Genomic DNA, 18,592 nt, shown 5'->3' with positions numbered 1-18,592 from the left:
TGTATTAATGCCATTGTGCCAGGCACTGGAAAGACCTCACCTGGAATACTGTGCACAATTCTGGTCACCCATGTACAGGGAAGCTGAATTCAAACTGGAGCAGGTGTGGAGAAGGGCCACTAGAATGAGCTGGGGACTGGAGGACTGAATTTAGGGGCAAGGAGACTAAAAGAGCTTGGTTTGTTCAGCATAGGAAAGTGAAGGCTGAAAGGGGGTATGATTGCTCCCTATAAATACATGAGGAGGGTAAACACCAGGGAGGGTGAAGAGCTATTTAAGCTAGAGGGCAGTGTTGGCACAAGAGCAAATGGGTCTAAGCTGGCCATGAGACAAAGGTTTCTAACGATCAGAGGTGCGAGGTTCTGGAGTGGCCTCCCAATAGGCGTGAGGGCAAACAACTGAACTAGTTTTAAGATGGGGCTTGATCAGTTTATGACTAGGCTTGTATTTTATAAACAGGTAAAGGAGTCGGGAAGTGAAGTGATGGGGTTACCTGTGACAGCAGGGGACTGGACTCGATGGCACAGGAGGTTCCTTCGAGTTCTGTATCTTAAATCTCATTTGAAATGGCCTAAAACTAAAATGTCAGGCTCTTAATCTTCATGTCAAGCTTTCAAAATTTTATTTCCAAAACATTTTGAGAATAACACTTTTCTGCCACAGCTATTGCTTTCTGTATTTTAAGTCCTGTCGGACTGATTAGCACAGCTGAGTTCACTCCCTTAAGAGGGTTTAAATGTTTCATTGAAGTATATAGGTGATAGACAAGAAGAGAGAGTCAGTCAGCCTGGGACTCGTTCACTTTAGTTCCTACAAAGAGGGGAGCCAAGGAAAGTTGCGGCAGCTCTGATTGTGTGTGTGTGTGATCTGCTCTCAGACAGGATCAGCGCCTGCATGTATTCCCCACCCTCTCACTACATCACACTGGATTAAGCTGGGGAGTGACGCATGAAGGGTCCCTTTTGTACTCTGAAGCCAGGAACTCTGGGACAGAGGCTGTATCAGTGAGGCATGGGCTCAACTGAGACAAGATGAAGGCTCTGTTGGTATGGGATTGCTGTTGCACCAGCAGTCTGGACTAGAGTTTAGACTACAAGGGTGAATAAGTGAAGCAGTAACTAGCTTTGAGAGTCAGAGACTAACACTTGAGGAATCAGGGCATTTGCTAACTGATTGGAGTGTCTATATATTCCATTTGAAAAGTGTTTCAGAGTGTTTTATAAACTGAATAATAGCAACACCCAATTAGGACTCTTTATTAGCGATAAAATCCAAGGGACGCTTTATTCAGCCAAAAGCATGTTTATTGGCTCCTTATAACAGGAGCCACAAACGTGGATAAAAAACAGTGAAATAAGATCAGGCGAGCAGGGGGATCAGAGTTTGAGATGTGACCGCTGTGTTTGAGACGTGTTCTCTCTGGTCCTTCCGGGAGTAGAGCTTCCAACCCTCCTCATTACAGGGAAGGCTGTCTTGACCTGAGAGTATCGGGCATACCAAGGAGCCCATGCCTTTCGGGTAGAGAGGAGCAGAATCATGGGCTAAGACCATCACTGGTATTATATGTTGGTAGTGATCTAATTTGTAAAGCTGCCCTCTGAATGAAGAACTGGAAGCTGTCACCTCCTGGCTTGATCCAGAGAACGTGTGGTTGATAAAATAAGTTTGAGGAACCAGGATAACCTGAGGGGGAGAGGGGCCTGGATCCCGGGTAGTAGGACACTGTACCACTTCCCTTTCCTGGCTGGCAAATGGGGAGCACCTGAGTTCCATCAATAACCTACCAGTTCTGGATGGCTCCTGGCAGAGGAGAAATCAGGAAGGTGAGCACAGAGATCCAGCAGTGTCTCAGAACAGAAATCTAAAGCACAGTGTAAAGACAGCACACTCTGTCCCTTGGCTAATGGCTCGTGGTAACTCACTACAACACAGTTCTGCCACCCAGGATGATCAGACCGGTCTTACTGAGCACCTTATATCTGTGATCCCATAGTCTAAACTGAAGGTGGGGGCCATTCCATGCTGGGCCAGCAGTTCCTGTACCAGCACAAGTTCACTTCTCAGCTCCTGGGAAGTGCAGTGGATCTCTGAAGCACTGATGTGGATCCTTTCCAGACCATCCAGAGCATGGGCCAGAAGTGTAGCCTTCACCAGTAGCGCTGTGACAGCAGCATGCACCTTTGCACACCCCAGAGCTTTCATATGCAAAGGTGCAATGGCATCTAAAAGGGAGCAGAACAAGGCATTAATAGGGTTAGGGTGTGTACAGGATATCAGTGGCCGTCAAAAGTAATTTATTGAGACAGACGACAGGGCAAATAGTCCTGTTCTCACTGTCCCATCCTCTCTATGAGCCAAATTCCCATGTACGTCAGAGGGTAGATAAAGCACCATGCTGCTGTAGCAGGAGTTAAGCTGTCACTGAAAAACCAGTGCCGCTCTCAGTGATGCTTGACATGCACTCCCAGCAGCAGCATGAAGGTGCAGAGCCATGAATACCTACCAGGGACTGCTGGCTTTTTTTCTGTTCCTGGCACAGGTGAATTCCGAGAACACCTGACTTGGCTTGTCAGCACATGGCCCAGACAGGCTCGCGCTTAAGCCTACGCTAAGCGTCTCTGTTTGTTATTTAGTTTTCTTCATTTAGACAAGTGCCGGGCAGCTCCTCTGGACGTTTGCCTCAGTTTACCTTGGCTGCACAGAGCACAGCCAGTCCCTTCCCAGCACGACAGCTCTAGTACAGAGATGCTACTGCAGTTTCCCTTGCCACGGGCAAATAGTGTATTATGCAGGTAACATTACGGGGATTTCTGGATGCAATTTCCAGTTATCCCAAACCTCCAAGCTGTTTCTCATTCTCCAGTTTCACCTCTAAGCGCTATTTGTGATACACTAATAGGAGCCAGTTGAACTGTGTGGTGAATTTGGCCAAGAAACAGAAAACAAGTTACCATTGTCAGTCAATGGCACAGACCCTGCAAAGGGACAATTATGGAATATAGTGGCTGTTCCCTGGCTTTTCCTTTTGCACTCTTCGTTTTGTTCGTCCCACCCTTGGTGCTGTTTGAAGGGAGGCTGGTTTATGGGGGGAAATGTTGGAACAACAAACCTAAATGTAGCAGGTTTCTCCACATGTGGATCGTGGGCTAGAGCCCAGGTGAACTGTATTAACCTGACTGAGAACAACATTGAAAAAGTGTAAAGAATACTATGAAGTCACTTAAACCCCAAGTTTAACGTATCTTTGAAGTTGCAATATGGCAGGAAGTAATGTGCCTCTTCTTCCATTTTACTTTATTTAAAGCAATTATTCTAGCACCACGTAGTTAAAGAGAGCAGCAATTAGTGCAGGTCCTACATACAAACAGATCTGTGCTTTATGAACAGAAGTGTCATATATGCAACCAGCTTTGCTTTGGTGTTAAGGCCGACACTGCGGGATATCTGACTGCCCATCGTGGGGAGAGATTAGATGCGATGCCAGTGCAGTTACGTACCTCGGCCCCACCAGTGCTTGCAGTGCTGTAGGTTGTGTAAGATGCTGGGTCCGGTGGCTTTCAGCCAGCGTTGAGTGAAGTCACAAAGCCGAGTGGCGGCGGGCACCCTGTCTAGCAGCTGAAGGAGGAAGGGGAGCAGCAGTCGGGATAAGACAGCTGGCTCTGCAAAAACATTGGGTTCGTCCTCTTTATACAGGCTGACCGCTCTGAAAGGGAAGCCAAGTCAAACGATAAACCCCACGTTTTGTCTCAGTCACTGATCTGCTCCTCCAAACACACCAGCACGATTTCACGCTATGTACCAGTTGTGACAGCACAGTGATGGGTGTTGCATGAGCAGACGGGCTTTCAGTATTGGTGACTAGAAAGGATGGGATTTCACAAGTTTTGTGTTTACAGATTGAAAGGCCCAAGCCCTCCCTCTGTGGAGGACAGCTCCCTTGGGATACTGTCAATAATAATATCTCCCATCTATAGAGCAGTTTTACAGGACTGTACCCCCATTAACTCCTTAATCCACACAAGTCGCTTGGGAGAGACTGAAGTGTCATTTCCATTGTACAAATGGAGAAGCAGAGAGATTAAAGGCCTGATTTTCAAACGTGAGTGCCTAAAGCAAGGCACCTATGTAAGTGGCCTGATTTTGAGAGGTGCTGAGCACACGCAACCACCAGTGAAGTCAATGGGAGCTGTGGGTGCTCAAAACCTCTAAATAAATAAATAAATAAATCAGGCCACTTATTTTCTCTCTATTCAAGAGATTTGGATGCTTATGTTTAGGGCAGGATTTTCAAACATGGATGGACCAAGTTACCTGCCCCAGGTGGCACAGTGAGACTGTGGCAGAGATGGAGACAGAACTCAGTAGACTCTGCCCTCTATTTTCAGCCTCATTTGCATCCAGTCTGGACATTTTTATTTAAAAAAACAAAACAAACCCCTAAACAGACCATTTCTTTGCAGGGCCTAGTTTTTAATCTGTCCTTATAAAAACAAGTCGTCCCTATGGCTTTTATTCTGGAATACCATCTAGAGCGGCTTCCTCCGGAAGCAGAGACAAAACCAGGCTGCATTTGCTCTTTTCGCTCCTACGAGGAGACTGAGCATCCCCTCCTTGTCCTTTGCTGGCACACGGGGATCACTGCTTGCATGTCTGAGCTGGCCCTTTACAAGCTGGTCACTTGGGATCCCTCCTAAGAGGCAACCGAATTCTCATGATTTGCCTTGGTTCCTGAAGACAGGTTTCCCAATCCTAGTCTGCACTGTGGCTGCTTTGCAATACACTGCTGGCATAACCAGCAATGGCTGGATCTCTCCAGGGTACTAAGATACTCCTGTGGCATGAAACCACCATAGATGTTCTTACGCCATTTCTAGTGTCTGCAGCTAGTGTTGGGAGGACATGGCCAGGAGAAAACTAGGAGTGGCCAGATCTTCCTATGCCACAGCAATCCCCAGCTCTCCTCCCGGCCCCTTGAAGCTATTGCCAGGCAGCTGCTCTAATATACACTGGGATATTGGACCAGTGCAAAGTGGGATGGGGGAGAGCAAAGGTGCCTCAAAGCAATCTTTGTATCCCTTCTGGAGTTGCCGTGTGCCCTCCCCTTGGCCACAGCTGAAGATGGGTCCTGAAATGTTTCTGGTGTGTGGCTCTTGTGGGGGGTGGGGGAGGGGACAGTGTATGTGTCTCCTTAACACCACTTTAGAATCCTAGCTGCTCACTTGTTGGCCTCCAGTTCTGTCAAGATGTTGCTGAGATCCAGCGTGGGGAGGTGCCGTAGCAGAAACTCAAAGGTGTCTTGGCAGCCCCAGAACTTTTCCAGCAAGACATGCAGCAGGCACACCAGCCCTCTGTTACCCTGGATGAAGACACAACTATCTTGAGGCTGCGCTCCTGACATGTGCTGAACAAAGCTGGCGAAGACAGAGGCTTCACGTCGTACTTCCTGATCCTCATCTTGTAGCAGGTAAATGCCCATGTCCATCACACTGAGTGGAAAAAGAAAGACTTCATTTTAGTAGCATTTGGTGCTATCCGGAGCATTTCCAAGCTGTCCAACTACAATGCCAGGGGATAATCCTACACAGTGAGGTTATAATTAACAGGAAACTGGTTTAAACACTTGGATGGTCAATATCATCATTACTTGTTTCTGGCAGTGCTTGGCAATGTGTCAGGTGTTACATACATGAAAGGCCCTGCCCCCAAGAGCTTCCAGTTGAAAGAGACAAAGCTAACAGAGGGAGGCTGGGGGAAAGGGGGAATATACCAGCAGAGCGGTCAGATGGAAACTAGCTACATCCTGGTAATGTTTAACAAAGATTCTTTTCCCTTTTGTAAAGTGACATACAATATCCTCAAGTACTCCACAACCTTGTCACAGGCAGCCTGCCTCTGTTCATCAGTGCAATGTGCCCCATCCAATATTATATTGAGGATTTTCATGAGGACACTGTTGGGGAGAGTTGGACCCAACATTTACATTTTGTTTAAAAAAATATTGTTTTACAAACCCTTAGGTCAACAGAAACATTTCCAGTATTTTTATTTAAACTCCAACTTACAAGTCTTTTGTTTAAATTTAAATTTTCCTGTGTTGTGTTTGCAACTGGAATGTTGCAGAGTTGAGTTATCCTGCATGAGGGCCAGAAAATGACACTGCCTAGTTCATTTTCATTGTCCAGGCTGAGTGAAATGCAGAGAGTAAACAAACAGTGCTTATAGCAAAAAGGAGCTGAGGCTTTCAGGTGTCAGCAGCAGCAGCATAGGTAACAGCATCTTGTTTTTAAAAATGTGATTTGTAACTTGGCAACGTCCCCTTTAATATTCTTCAATGCGATTTTCCTTCGATGCAAATCTTCTATTAAAGAGGCAAGTTATTAAACTTTAGGGCCAGAAACTGGGATTTTGGATGCTAGAGCAGTACTGGAAATGTGTATGGTCAATGACCATCAAGAAAACCTGACTTTCATGCCACCACGATAACACGTATTGCTCAAAGTCAAGCTGAATTAGCTCTTGCCAGGAAATTAAAAAATAAATAATATGAGGTTTTTTAGTTATATAAACAAAAAGAGAATAAGGATGGATGATATTTACCCCCACATACATGAGGGGTAAATAGCTATTTAAGCTAAAGGACAATGTTGGCACAAGAACAAATGGGTATAAACTGGCGATGAATAAATTCAGGCAGGAAATTAGAAGGAGGTTTCTAAACATCAGAGGGATGAGGTTCTGGAACAGCCTCCCCATAGGAGTTGTGGGGGCAAACCATTTGTTTTAAGAGAGAGCTGGATACATTTTTTTTACTGTGACTGTATGACGGGGTTGCTTATGCTGGAAGGGGCTCAGCAGCCCTGAGGCCCATATCTGGTGTATGGTCCTAAAAGCTCATGCTTCAGGGTTTCCACCGGCGACCTGCAGGGGTCAGGTAGGGATTTTCCCCTCCAGTGTATTCTGGGTTGGTTATTTTTAAATCTCCTTCCTCTGACTTATCAGGGATGGCCACAGCTGGCAATGGGATATTGAACTGGGTGGGCCAGGACTCTGAGATGGCACCAACCATTCTCTCTCTCAGATGCTTGGCTGGCTGGTTCTTGCTCACATGCTTAGGGTCTAACTGATGGCCATGTGTGGGGTCGGGAAGGAATTTCCCCCCAGGTCAGATTGGCAGAGTTTTCACCTTTTTCTGCAGCAGGTGGGTGTGGGTCAGTTGCCAGGATTACGTGGGTATATCTCATTGAATCATTTCCTGCCGTTGTGGGGGCCTCAGGGACTGGTGCACCATGGCCCCTCCTACTCTCTGCCTGTGGCACATAATACTCTAGTCTCCTGCGGGCTGGAATACTTTGGTCTCATTTCGGTTGTTGGGACCAGTGTGCGGGAGGTGGTGGTGGCCTGTGATACGCGAGAGGTCAGATGAGATTATTTGGAGGGTCCCTTCTGGCCTCAACTCTCATGACTCTAAGTGTCAGCTACATACCGCACAGCAACCAACAGCAGGGATGGGCAGGAGGCTTCCAGGGCACTCTGAACCACGTCAGCTCCTACCAGCTTGAGAGACCTTGCTGCTGCCAGTCTCAGCACCTCCGAAGAAATGGATCTGCTGCATCTTTCCAGCATCACGCACCATCGCTCAAGCAGGGGATAATCCCGAAGCTTGGAACTGTCACAGGACGAGTGAGAGAGATGGAATGTCAAAGTCAGGTCATTTCTTCTGGCTCCATCAGACACTGGCACTCAGCTGACTGCCCCAAAACAGAATTCTCCCTTTTCAGGGAGATTCTGTACCAATAAGCCAGACCCAGGTCACTGCACCAGACTAGTGAAGCTGCCATAAATCCTTTGACATTGGGCATTTGTTGATGTCCACTGCAAAGACTAAATCAAAATGCATTAAAGTATATCAGGTCCTGTAGTGAAAGGTCATGGTTCTCTGCAGAACACTGTGGAGACGCCGTAGCATCTCTGGTTCTGTCCCTCTCACAGCAGTTACATCCTATTATTCTCCATCCATTCAAGCACAGGGTCTGGGAGTCCCGAGAAGCAGGGCCACTTGAGGTCAAATGCTACACCAGGCACAAAAGGATTACCGTAGCTGCCAGTATTTGAGGGTGATACCTGTCCCAGGGCTCCTTGGACACACAGCATTGTTTATGCTGTACCCTGCTTACTGGACAATCATCTCCTGCACCGACACCTCTGTAACTGGCACCCCTACGTTTCTTAGCCAGCACCATTGTACATGTCGCTGCAGGCATGTTAACTACAGCTTCTGTTCAGTTGCAAGCGATCTGCTTCTCTTCCATGTTTGTCTCCTCTCTCTCGGGGAGTAGAGTAAATTGTTATCAGACCACCTACCAGGCAGGGCAGAGCTCAAATGCGGTGCCAGTTAAATCGGTATAGTGGAAGGGCACGTGCCTCCAATAAAATTCAATGCGAACCAAGTAGGAGCAAGAGAAAAAAGCCAGGAGAGAAGCACAAACCTGAATATATTATACAGGCAAATGCCAAAAACGTGTCTGCTATTGTAAGGCTCAGTGCTGCTCCTACCGAAACCCAGGGCAAAACTCTTATTGACTTCTATGGACCATCAGAAAATGAGCGGGAGGATACAGGAGAATAAGACCCTACTTACCCCAGGACAAAGAGCAAGCTAATCACAGACAGTGCCTGGAAGAGGAGGTCTGGGCCAGGAGACTCCGTTTCTACCATAAACAGCAGGACGTCCACACACGCTGCAGCAGGACCCAAGAGTTTATGGAAAACATCCTGGGTCTGGGATGAAGGACTGCGGCACAGATGCACTAGAGCCTCCAGGTACAACTTCAGGAACTCTTTGTCCCTCCGACCTTGTACCACCGACTTCAGGTTCTCCTGTTGAAGAAAGGGAAAGTTCCCAGAGAAATAAGGACTCAGTGTCCCTCTCTGAAAAAGCCCTTTTAATTCGGGATTAGCAATGACACTTCTAAAGCTAAACTGCAGCTGTGGAAGTGTGGTGGATTAACGTTCTAGCCACTCACCTCTAGAGACTTGGGTTCAAACTCCCATTAGGATGCGAGGAGAAAGGCATACGGTGTCAGTGCTAAGTGAATGAGCTCAGCACAGTGATTTCTAGGAACACCTAACTAGCCAAGCTTATCAGAATGAGAGCTCAGAAAGGCACGATCTAGTTCCACAATGTGGGGGTGTTAGGATTGAACAGGTCCTGAACGTTCGCTCTGATTTAAAATCTCTGCGGAGCCTTGCCTTACCAGTAACGTCAGCTGGAGACTCTTCTCTAAGTCCTTGCTTCTTTCCTCCTCCCCTTCAATCACCCATGTCAGGATGGCTGATTGTATATCAACATCTGCCCCTTGGAGGAGCAAGCAAACTGCACCAACTCTCTCAGCCCCAGCCAGGCTTGCTGCCTCCTTGCAGAGGAAGTGGGTGATAACTTGATGGAACACAGCGGAGCCCACCTGCAAGAAAACCAGAACGGCTGCTTATATGCTGCTCCATGAAAGGCTGTGCTTTCCAGACAGGGACAAGATCCTCTTGATGTGGACCAGGTTTGGATGAGTGCCCTACACTACGTGCCCACTGCAAGCACATTTAATAAAAGTGAAATAGCTGTAGAACTAATTTTAACCTACATTTTCCTCTTAAGCAGAGATGCTCTGACTGCTCCTCATCCCTATCCTGTACTTCAGACCCAGCAGAGAGTTTACAATGGTCCATTGTGAGTTTGCAGCTTGACTAGCAGCATATTTCTGCTGCATATTCCTTATCCTTGAGCTGTTTCTGTGGCCCCAGTGAGCCACAATGAACACATCCTCAGGCAAATACCTGGAGCTTGGAAGATCTTGCCTTCTGCCCTGGTCTGAAGCTGTCCAGGTCACTGTTCACAACCTCTCGAAGACGCTTTGCAAAACCCTGGGTGCAGCTCCCCACCAACAGGGAGATGACTTGGAGGTAGGCCGAGCGAATCAGAGGGCACTGCTGTGCGGGGGTGACCAACCAGAACTGGCCTTCCAGCTGATGAGCCACAGACAGCATGGCATCTGCTGACAAACTGAAAGGAAACGGCAGAGTTTACCTAGCAAGGTACCAGCAACAATAGTTATGGGTTAGCTGTTACTAAACAGCTTGGATGCAGGAGCATTAGCATGTCTCTCTGAAAGGTGCTGGCCCGGTTCTCTCTGCAGAGCCATGCGTTACAGTTCTGTTTCTTGGAAGGGGACAGGGTACTGCATTGATAAAGGTTGGGAAGACTGCTCAGTCGCTACTAGACCACCCTGAATCCTGTCTTATGGTGGCATCATTGGGCTCTTTCCTTCTGTTTCTAGGGTGTGTGATGGAACCTTTTCCCCCACCCCTGCAACCAAACAGAACATGAGGTCAGCGTACGTCCTTCTGCATTGTCCCTCGCACTCTATGAAGCAGCCAGCAGGGCTCCATGCAGTATGGTCTGTCCTTATTTCTTGCCCCTTCGATAGCAAATGGAGCCATTTCACAAAAGGCTGGATGGCCATAAGCACAGGAAGCGAGTCAGCTGGTGAGTCCGTGATGGAGCCGCTGCTCTGCCACTCAGCTGGGAAGCAACATTCCTAGGTTAATTTCAGTGTTTGCCTCGGCATTCCTTGCCAGGCTGCTCGCACTACGCCCCTGGCTTTGGAGTCTGGATCTGAGGTCATGCCTTGCTGCCGCGCAAACAGAAAGGGAGTGAGGGAATGGCACTTAGAAACCCACTCACCAGTTGGTGTCTGCAGCGTAAGCCAGCAGAGCCCGTATCTGCAGCAGACGCCCATGCAGCGTGTTGTGGGATAGGACACTGCCTTGCTTAGCTAAGTCCCCAGCCAGTCGCAGCAGGAGCTTCCCGTATTCAGCCGTAGGGACAACAGGGACCAGGGCCTTGGCTGCCATGACTCGCACAGCATAGATGGGGTTTCCTGCAAGCTGAAGCAAGGGCTCCAGGAAGCAAGTGGAGATGCTACGGAGTGAGCAGTGCAGAGCGGGAAACAAAGCAAAGATTATCCTCCTGCTGGTCTTCGGCCCTGCTAAATGGAGCTGAACAGAAAGGGCTAGAAAAGGCCGACGACAGCTCGAGAGCATGTCTCGGCTCTGCCCGTCAGCTCCTCGGGGCCTCTGAGCCCTCAGTACCAGCAGTGCCCCTGCAGTGCCCGGCCGTCGCACAGCCCATCCTCTGCAAGGACGCAAGTGAACCAGAAGAGGACAGGGACCCTCCCCCTCCGCAGAAGGCGGCTGGATGCCATTGGCTCTGGGAGGCGGTCAGCCTCACGCAGGCCATAGGTAGCAGTGCCCTGCGGGGACCCCTGGCCTGCACCCTGCCACCTGCCCATGGGGTGGCCGCCTCCCCTTTTTCTCTACCTGCTCAGTCCATCCGCCCCGGGTTGGAGTTTTGCCAAGAGCGTGAGGATGGCATGGAGCGAGGGGCAGAGGTGAAACCTCCCTCCCTCCGGCTCTCCTGCCGTCTCCAGAGCTGAGTGCAGCTCTCCCAGCAGGATCTCCCTCAGCTGCGGGTAGCGGCTGAAGAACGCCTGAGGGCTCACCCCGTCCTGAGCGCAGCTATCTTCCCGGCTCCGCTTCGGACCCAGCACCCGAGCTGTGAGGGCGCCTGAAAGCAAGCAAGCGGGGGAAGGGCATCAGGAACCACAGCCACTGGCTCACGGCAGCAATGAACCAGCTACCCATGTGCTCTGCCTTGTGCTTCAGCATGAGCAGCAAGTCCACCAGAGCCGCGTTCAGGCAGAGGCAACATATTAGTGGTTTGAGCACAGAGACTCCCTGACGCTTCTCCTTGGAGCCTGCTTCAAATCCCAGCAGGGCTGACTCAGCCATTTGTTCTTCCCAGGCAGGGAGATGGAGTACTCAACGGGAGACACTCTCAAAGGGACTCTGAAGAGCAGGTCCCCTCTGCTCTGCAGCGCATTAAAGATGCTGTGGCCTGTTTGCTGGGGTTTGCCTCGGGCCCTTGTCCAGCAGCTCCCACTCCACTCGCTTTCATGCTGAGCCACCCTCCACCCCACAGATGGCTGCATTTCATTGATGCTGTATATAGTGGGAGAGATGGAGACAAGTCAAAATGTAGATCCTGACGGGGACTGCCCCAAAGGTCAGACCCGGGGGTTTGCTTGGGGCCATCTCTTGAGGGCAGTTTGGAAAATGCTCTGTGGGGAGGGAGTCTGTATAAAACATTATTCTTAGACCCTTTAGGGAACAGCTACTGTCACCCTCCCTAAATAGCTAAGGAAGTGGCTGGCAGACCTGTTAAGCTGAGCATTCCTGAAGTAGCCCAGCGCTTGTCTAATTTGGGACTCTTTCGAACAGGTAGAGGAATTAGCCTGTTAAGACTCACCCTAGACTGGAGGACACGTTTTGCAAACCGTACGACACCATATCTCCTCCCCACCAATATTATTCATAGCAGAGTTTCTGACGTGCTCTTCTTGCTTTCTATTCCATTAGTTCCTCAGAGGGCACTATGGGCCGGACACTGAGCAGAGCAATGGCCTTGCTCCGCTGGAGGGTCACTGATGGAAGGACACCCGTGTGTGCACCCCATGGCACTGCTAGGAATAAGCAGCTATTACTCACTGAAGAGCTGGATGGCTGCGTTTCTCATGGCCCAGCTAGACGAGCCTAGTGCCTTCAGAAGCAGAGCCATCATAGGCGGGACATACTGGAGCAGCGCCGTCCCCAGGCCGGAGCCACGCACCAGTGTCTGCAACACATGCAAGGCAGAGACCTGCAGAGAACACACAACAAAGATCACTGGGGTGGCCCAGGGGCTTCTTGGGGCCCACTGGCAGAAGGCAGTGCCCTGGGTCTGGTCTCTACAGAATCGTTCAAAGGGTGTCTTGTAAGGTCTCCAGTGAAAGCCTGTGTCATGCTGATCAACATAATCCCCGTGAAGTGTTTGTACAGGTAATATGTAAAGGGGGGACGGTGTTTCTTTCGGGTGGGAGCTGCTTATCCACTTGTCCAGCTATATGTAAATTGAATACTGTATACTTCACAGACTGACCGCAGTGCTAATCAAGAGATTGTGAAATCTCCATGGGAAATTCTCTGCAGGAAAAAACAAGCAGCAGGAGGTATCCTGTTTACAAGTGATGACAGTGGATGGCTGGAACTACATCTGGGGATACAATGGTGTGCCCAGGTATCCTTCACTGAGGGGTCAAGCTGCCAGCTGGCTTGTCTTTTGAACGGAGGATCACAGCTGGTCTGACTGTCTGATGAGGGAAGAGAGACTTTGGGTGAGTAACCTTTATGAGAATGTCTTGTTAAGTTTAGGCTTTAGAAAGCATGTTATAATTTTATTTTATATGTAACCATTTGTTCCCATTAATTCTATCTGCTGCTTCTCAAATCTCTGGTCTTTGTTAAATAAACTTTTCCTTGGTTTCACTACAAGCTAATCCAAGCGCCGTCAGCTGAGTGGAGCGGTGGTTCTGAGGTGCAGCTGGTGCGTACTGTGCCCTTGGGAGTAGTGGATCTGTGAATGCGGGAAGCATGCAGTAGAATACGGGCTGGACTCTTCCGGGGGAAGCCTGGAGGGCTCAGGGGCTGCATGTGTCTATTCCTTACCTGGAGAGGGACAGTGGAGCCCCCGTGGGCTGAGGGGGGGAGTGATTGTGTTGCCTGTGGCTGGTGGAATTTGTGATCTGACCCCTCACAGATATGGCTTCCTCACGCTAGGGGCAGGTGGTAGCGAGGTGCCTTGCAGTCCTGGGTACACCCCCCCTGAAGTGTCACAGTCATTTCCCATTCATAGAGCAGCTTTCATTGCCAAGGAGCTTGACGTACTACACAGAATGCAGATGGGTCGCTTCTGGGGACACAGCAAACACTAGGCAGTAGTTCGGGGAAGCAAACGGAAAGCCGTCTGCCTCAGCTGGATTGGCCAGGGAAGATAAGTCGGTGTGACGCTGCGGTGAACAGCTCTACTCTAGTGAAAACTAGCAGGACACCTGGAGTGGGCACAAGTGGTTTGCTTGCGTGGTTTGTCTCATCTGAGAGATGGCGCTGCAGGCCGCACGGTGACCCCAGCCCCGTTCGGAGGGCAGGGTCCTCGCTCAGCAGCACCACTGCCTGGGATTCAGGAGGCAGCCTGCCTGGCTAACCAACATAGGCGAGAGGTAGATCTCTTCTGCTGAATATCATCCACTGATGCGTGAGCTGAACCGCTCGGCGCTCAGGCCTCTTACCTGAGGGAGGTCCAGTGTCTGGTCCCAGTTCTGCGGGAGAGGCGTGTTGGCCAAGGCCAGTAAAGTCTGGATGCAATATGCTAGCAGAGGGCGCCCCTTGGAGGGATCCTCCCCACCGACGATACACAGGAAGAGCATGGGGAAGCCGGCTGCCCTGCGGGTAATGGAGCTGCTCCTGGGGCCACTTAACAATTCCAAACCCTGAGAAACAAAACCAGCGCAGGAAGCTGTAAGTGACTGAGAGATTACACCTTGCAGCGTTCAGACTGGGATTGCAGTTTAGGAGCGCCTAGCCCCCAGGCCTGTGCTCACCCCGCAGGCAAACATCCAGCGCCCATGTTTGTTCTGTAATAAGTGCTGGGAGTGATACAGGGCTGGTACACGTGGACTTAACAGCCGAGGAGAGAGCAGGATCCAAAGGGCGTTCTGCTTAGTCCTCATTAGCTATAGGCTGGTTCGGGAAGAAGGGTTCAGTGGAGTGGAAGGGATGCTCAGACCTTGGGGTGTACAAGGCCTCAGCAAGGGATTTTGGGGGAATACAGCAATGGTCTTTCGTCCTTAAATTTACAACTGTTCTAAACCTCTCTAAAAACAACACACATGGGTGTGCGTTCAGAACAATACATGAGTGAGGGGTCAATCAAAACTCTGACTTGATTAAAGTTAATTAGCCTGTATCTCCTTACAGAAGGGGGCTGAGTTTTCCTGTGTTTGAACGCGTACTGGGGCCCTGATCCTGACTGAGGTCTTTGGGTACCTCTGTAATATAAGTAACAGTTACCTTTAACTGAAAGACCATCTCCCCATAGTGCCTAGAGCAAGAAGTGGTTGCAATACCTGTGCCAGCATCGTTCTTGGCACTGCTTGCAGTTCTGCGTGAGGATGGTTCAGTAAAGCAGTGCAGAATTTGGTGAATCCCATGCTGCAACCTTCAACTGCTCCCTAGGACAGAAGAATACTCAGGGCTCTGCAGGTTCAAAGGGCTTTCCATCTGCTATCTAATCAAGCCCCATGAGGGAGACATTTGCCTCTTTTCACAGATGGGGAAGCAGAAGTAGATAAATGTAATGACATGGTCAAAGCTGCAGAAGTTAAGTGTCAGAGCTAGGATTAGAAATCGTAGTCCTATGCTTCAGCCAAAGCCCCTGGCCTACACGATAAAACATTAACATGGAGGAATTTTATGGAGCAGAGAAGTGGATTTTGTGGGTGAAGCTAATTACGAACCTCTGCTCGCCACTGTGTGGGTTCATAGGGGACAGTCGAGCCCCTCGCTTGTCTCACGTGATACATTATCCCCACTGGGGATACCACACATTTCAAACAGAATTTTGTAGAAGGCTGAGTGTCGAGGTTTGCTGCATTGTGTGGGTCTAGTCCCTGCACTGCATCATGTGATGTGTAGCCCAGAGGCTGAGTGACAGAGCCCATAGCGCTATCCAAGAACTAGTGACATAACTAGCTGCATCCACCCAAAGGAAACCAGGTTCACTGCTGGGACACAAGGAAGGTAGGGCAGGAAGAAGAAGAGATGGGATGTTGGACGCTGGTCTGTGGTCATTGCCACTGTCCAAAGCCGTAATGACTGGCTCCAAATAGAGCCCTGCTGTGTTCTTGGCCAGGAGTTGGCCCTTGTAAGGGTTACAGGGGAAGGATTGGTGGGGACCCACACTCACGAGGGAAAACATTTGCTGAGTTATGGGCCAGCTGGAGCTTTGTTTTGCACTGCTGTAAGCCCCACAGTGACATGAGCCCTGGGCCATTCAGAAGAGTGGGAGAGCCCCACCCCCCAATCAGGCCTGAGACGGGACGGAGAGTGTGGCACAGCCTATCCGGGCCGGACGCTGTTCTTACCCAGTGCCGACACTTCAGCAGCACTTCCTGAAACACTCTAGCCGCCATCTTGAACACGGTGAGTGGCAGGAGCGGCTCAGGCCCCGTCGGGGGTGCCAGGGGGAGAATCTTCTCCACTAGGCCTCCCAAGAGCAGCCCTATTTCCTAAGGGGGTCAAAGAAACAAACCAAATTAGGCAACCTCGCTGAATTGACATGGCCTCTCCTTGGCGCTAGTGAGGGATTTGGTGCATTGCTGGCTAAGAGCATCATTATGCTCCAGGGTGCTTTAAAAAGCTGAGAGCACAGGGCGAGCGGCAGACATGCCTCAGCCCGGTTTCCACTTGCACAAACTGAAGAGCCCCCTTGAGCTGTATTTTGCTTTGCCCCCCCCTCACCCCACCCCAGTCAATGCTTTAGTAAGGTGGGGAATTTATACCTATGCAGTCTCCTGCAAGGATCGATCTGAGCCAGGTTTGATCCTGCTGCCACTGAAATGGTAAAAACTCCCACTGACTTCAGTGGGAGCAAGATCAGGTCCCTGATTATCCCATCTCCTTGATCACCGATGTTTGCGAGTACCCAGGAATCAAACCAAACCAGAGAGGCAGAGAGCAGCAAGTCTCTATTGTGCAAGGACCCTGCAAGTTCTGGGAGGTATTTTAACGCCCAGGCAAATCAATCAGGTTGTCTTCTATTATTGCTAAAGGGCAATAGCTAAGAATAGTGCTTTGCAGACTAATGTAAGAAGCCCAGGTCCCTGCCCTGAGAAGTTGAGTTAAACAATGTACAGACAAAGGAGGGGGGGATGGCTAGAACAAAACCCTCTGATTTTGTAACACTGAGGTGTGGCACAAGAAAGCAGGAGAGGACAGGTAACAGAAGGTGCTAACAGAACTGTATGTTCAGGAGGGCCTTGAAGGAGAAGAGCAAGGTAGCTAAGAAACATGGCTCTAATTAACGCTCCCTCAAGCTGTTTACAGTGGTCCAGGGACAGCTACATCGAATACATCACCGGCCACCGACAGTACCAGGAGGTGTGAGCTGGAACGACATCGTGCATCAGCTACGAGAAAGGGACTGAGAGGCTTTTTCCATTGGACCATATGAACTGGAACCATAAACTCACTGAACATTAAATCTCACCAAATGAGGGTAAATCCATCCTCATCACTGTATCCACTCATTATATGCCACACCCGAACATAGCCATTATATGAAAACATACCCCCATATCTCAATGTCTGTACTTTGACCCGTTAACCTTTTACCCCCAGTCGGGGATATTGCAGATTATGTATTCCTTACGCCATCCAATCCTAAACCAAACTTCGCACCCCTTGATAATCTGTACCTTATTCCCTGATAACCAGAAACTTCTATGCTTCAACTCTGTACCATTTTCTTTTTATTTTAACATCATCTTAATAAAATTATTAATTCTTTGCTGGTCTGGCAGTCAAGTGTAACGCAGAAAGGTGCAAAACTCTCTCCTGCCTTTCCAAACATGCAAGTCAGTGATAGAAATAATTCCCTAGCTGAGCCTGGCACTCTAAACCCTCAGTGAGCAGGGTAGGAATTGGCTGATCCACAGAGTCAAAGCATCACTAAGAGCAAAATTCTCCTGTAACAGGGCCAGTACTGCTGTAGCCAAGAGCTTCTGTCCTGCCATGTGTTTCCTGTGACAATATGATTCAGCAGCAGAGTTATCAGTCGTTTAAGTATCTTCATCTAGGCCTTGATCATCAGAGGTATTTAGGCTCCCACCTTTCAATGAAGTCAATGGGACTTAGGTGCTCAAACAGAGATTGTGGATCTGGGCCAGAGATTCTAGAGAATTACACAGACACACCAAACAGACAGCTGGCATGTTGGTACAAAGGCTCCATGGTGCTGTATCTTACTAGCCAACAGCAGGACATGCTTGGAGGAACTGTCCTCATTAAAAAAGCCATCCTACTGCAAGACTATCTAGGGATGGACCCATTCCCCAGCTGGTGCCTGGGATTAGCAGTACAGGACCTGAGTCAGGAAGACTCAGGGCGTGGTGCAAAGGGGTGGGGCAGGACCTGAAGCAGCTGGAGCCCATTACGTCCCCAGGAAACCAGTCAACTATTTAAAAGGAGGAGTCAGCAATGCCTTTGAGGCAGTAACTACCAGTGAGCCACAGTGAGGAAACAAGGTGAGTCGTATCTGTCCACACCAACCGGGAGTTTGTCTTGGCTTGTGTTTAACCCGGGGGTAAAGGAGTTTAGGCCTGTTCTTTATCTGACAAGGAAATCAGACTGAGGCCAGGGAAATGGGCCCTTTTCGTTTGCCCTGAGTGTGAAAAGGGGGAACTCCAGCACTGGGGCTAGGGCAAGCTGTAAAGGGAATCCTTTTTAAAAAAACCCACCTTAGTTTCCTGGGTTTTCTTTGGCAGAGGACCCAGTTCACCCAGTGCACTTCTCAGCTAGAGTGACGGAGAGGCTGCAGGAGAGGAACATGCATCTTGTGTGCTTCCCCTACTTCCCAAACCAAAGGTGTCCCGTCCTGGCTGCCGTCTCT

The 18,592-nt window shown here is 49.6% G+C and overlaps 1 protein-coding gene and 1 long non-coding RNA gene across 2 annotated transcripts in view; one reads left to right on the top strand and one right to left on the bottom strand.

Annotated features, from left to right (window-relative positions):
* Positions 1-1,432: 1,432 nt before the first annotated feature.
* Positions 1,433-18,592, bottom strand: part of LOC141999555 (tRNA (32-2'-O)-methyltransferase regulator THADA-like) — a 38,256-nt gene continuing 21,096 nt past the window's right edge. The window contains exons 19-31 of the mRNA XM_074973116.1: positions 16,068-16,211; positions 15,051-15,155; positions 14,214-14,414; positions 12,598-12,748; positions 11,371-11,617; positions 10,736-10,972; positions 9,829-10,054; positions 9,255-9,461; positions 8,639-8,877; positions 7,484-7,666; positions 5,220-5,486; positions 3,498-3,703; positions 1,433-2,222 (exon numbers count right to left, since the gene is read on the bottom strand). Of these exons, the coding sequence (XP_074829217.1) occupies positions 1,951-2,222; positions 3,498-3,703; positions 5,220-5,486; positions 7,484-7,666; positions 8,639-8,877; positions 9,255-9,461; positions 9,829-10,054; positions 10,736-10,972; positions 11,371-11,617; positions 12,598-12,748; positions 14,214-14,414; positions 15,051-15,155; positions 16,068-16,211 (2,685 nt within the window). The 3' untranslated portion in view covers positions 1,433-1,950. The remainder of the gene's footprint in view (positions 2,223-3,497; positions 3,704-5,219; positions 5,487-7,483; positions 7,667-8,638; positions 8,878-9,254; positions 9,462-9,828; positions 10,055-10,735; positions 10,973-11,370; positions 11,618-12,597; positions 12,749-14,213; positions 14,415-15,050; positions 15,156-16,067; positions 16,212-18,592) is intronic.
* Positions 4,898-17,403, top strand: LOC141999557 (uncharacterized). The gene is made up of 3 exons (XR_012642025.1): positions 4,898-5,464; positions 12,469-12,927; positions 13,022-17,403. It is a non-coding gene; the product is annotated as an uncharacterized LOC141999557 (long non-coding RNA).

The sequence above is a fragment of the Natator depressus genome, chromosome 15 (assembly GCF_965152275.1).
Source record: "Natator depressus isolate rNatDep1 chromosome 15, rNatDep2.hap1, whole genome shotgun sequence".
In the NCBI taxonomy this organism is placed as follows: domain Eukaryota; kingdom Metazoa; phylum Chordata; order Testudines; family Cheloniidae; genus Natator; species Natator depressus.
The sequence above is the reverse complement of the archived record's forward strand: the minus strand, read 5'-3'. Positions and strand labels throughout refer to the sequence as shown.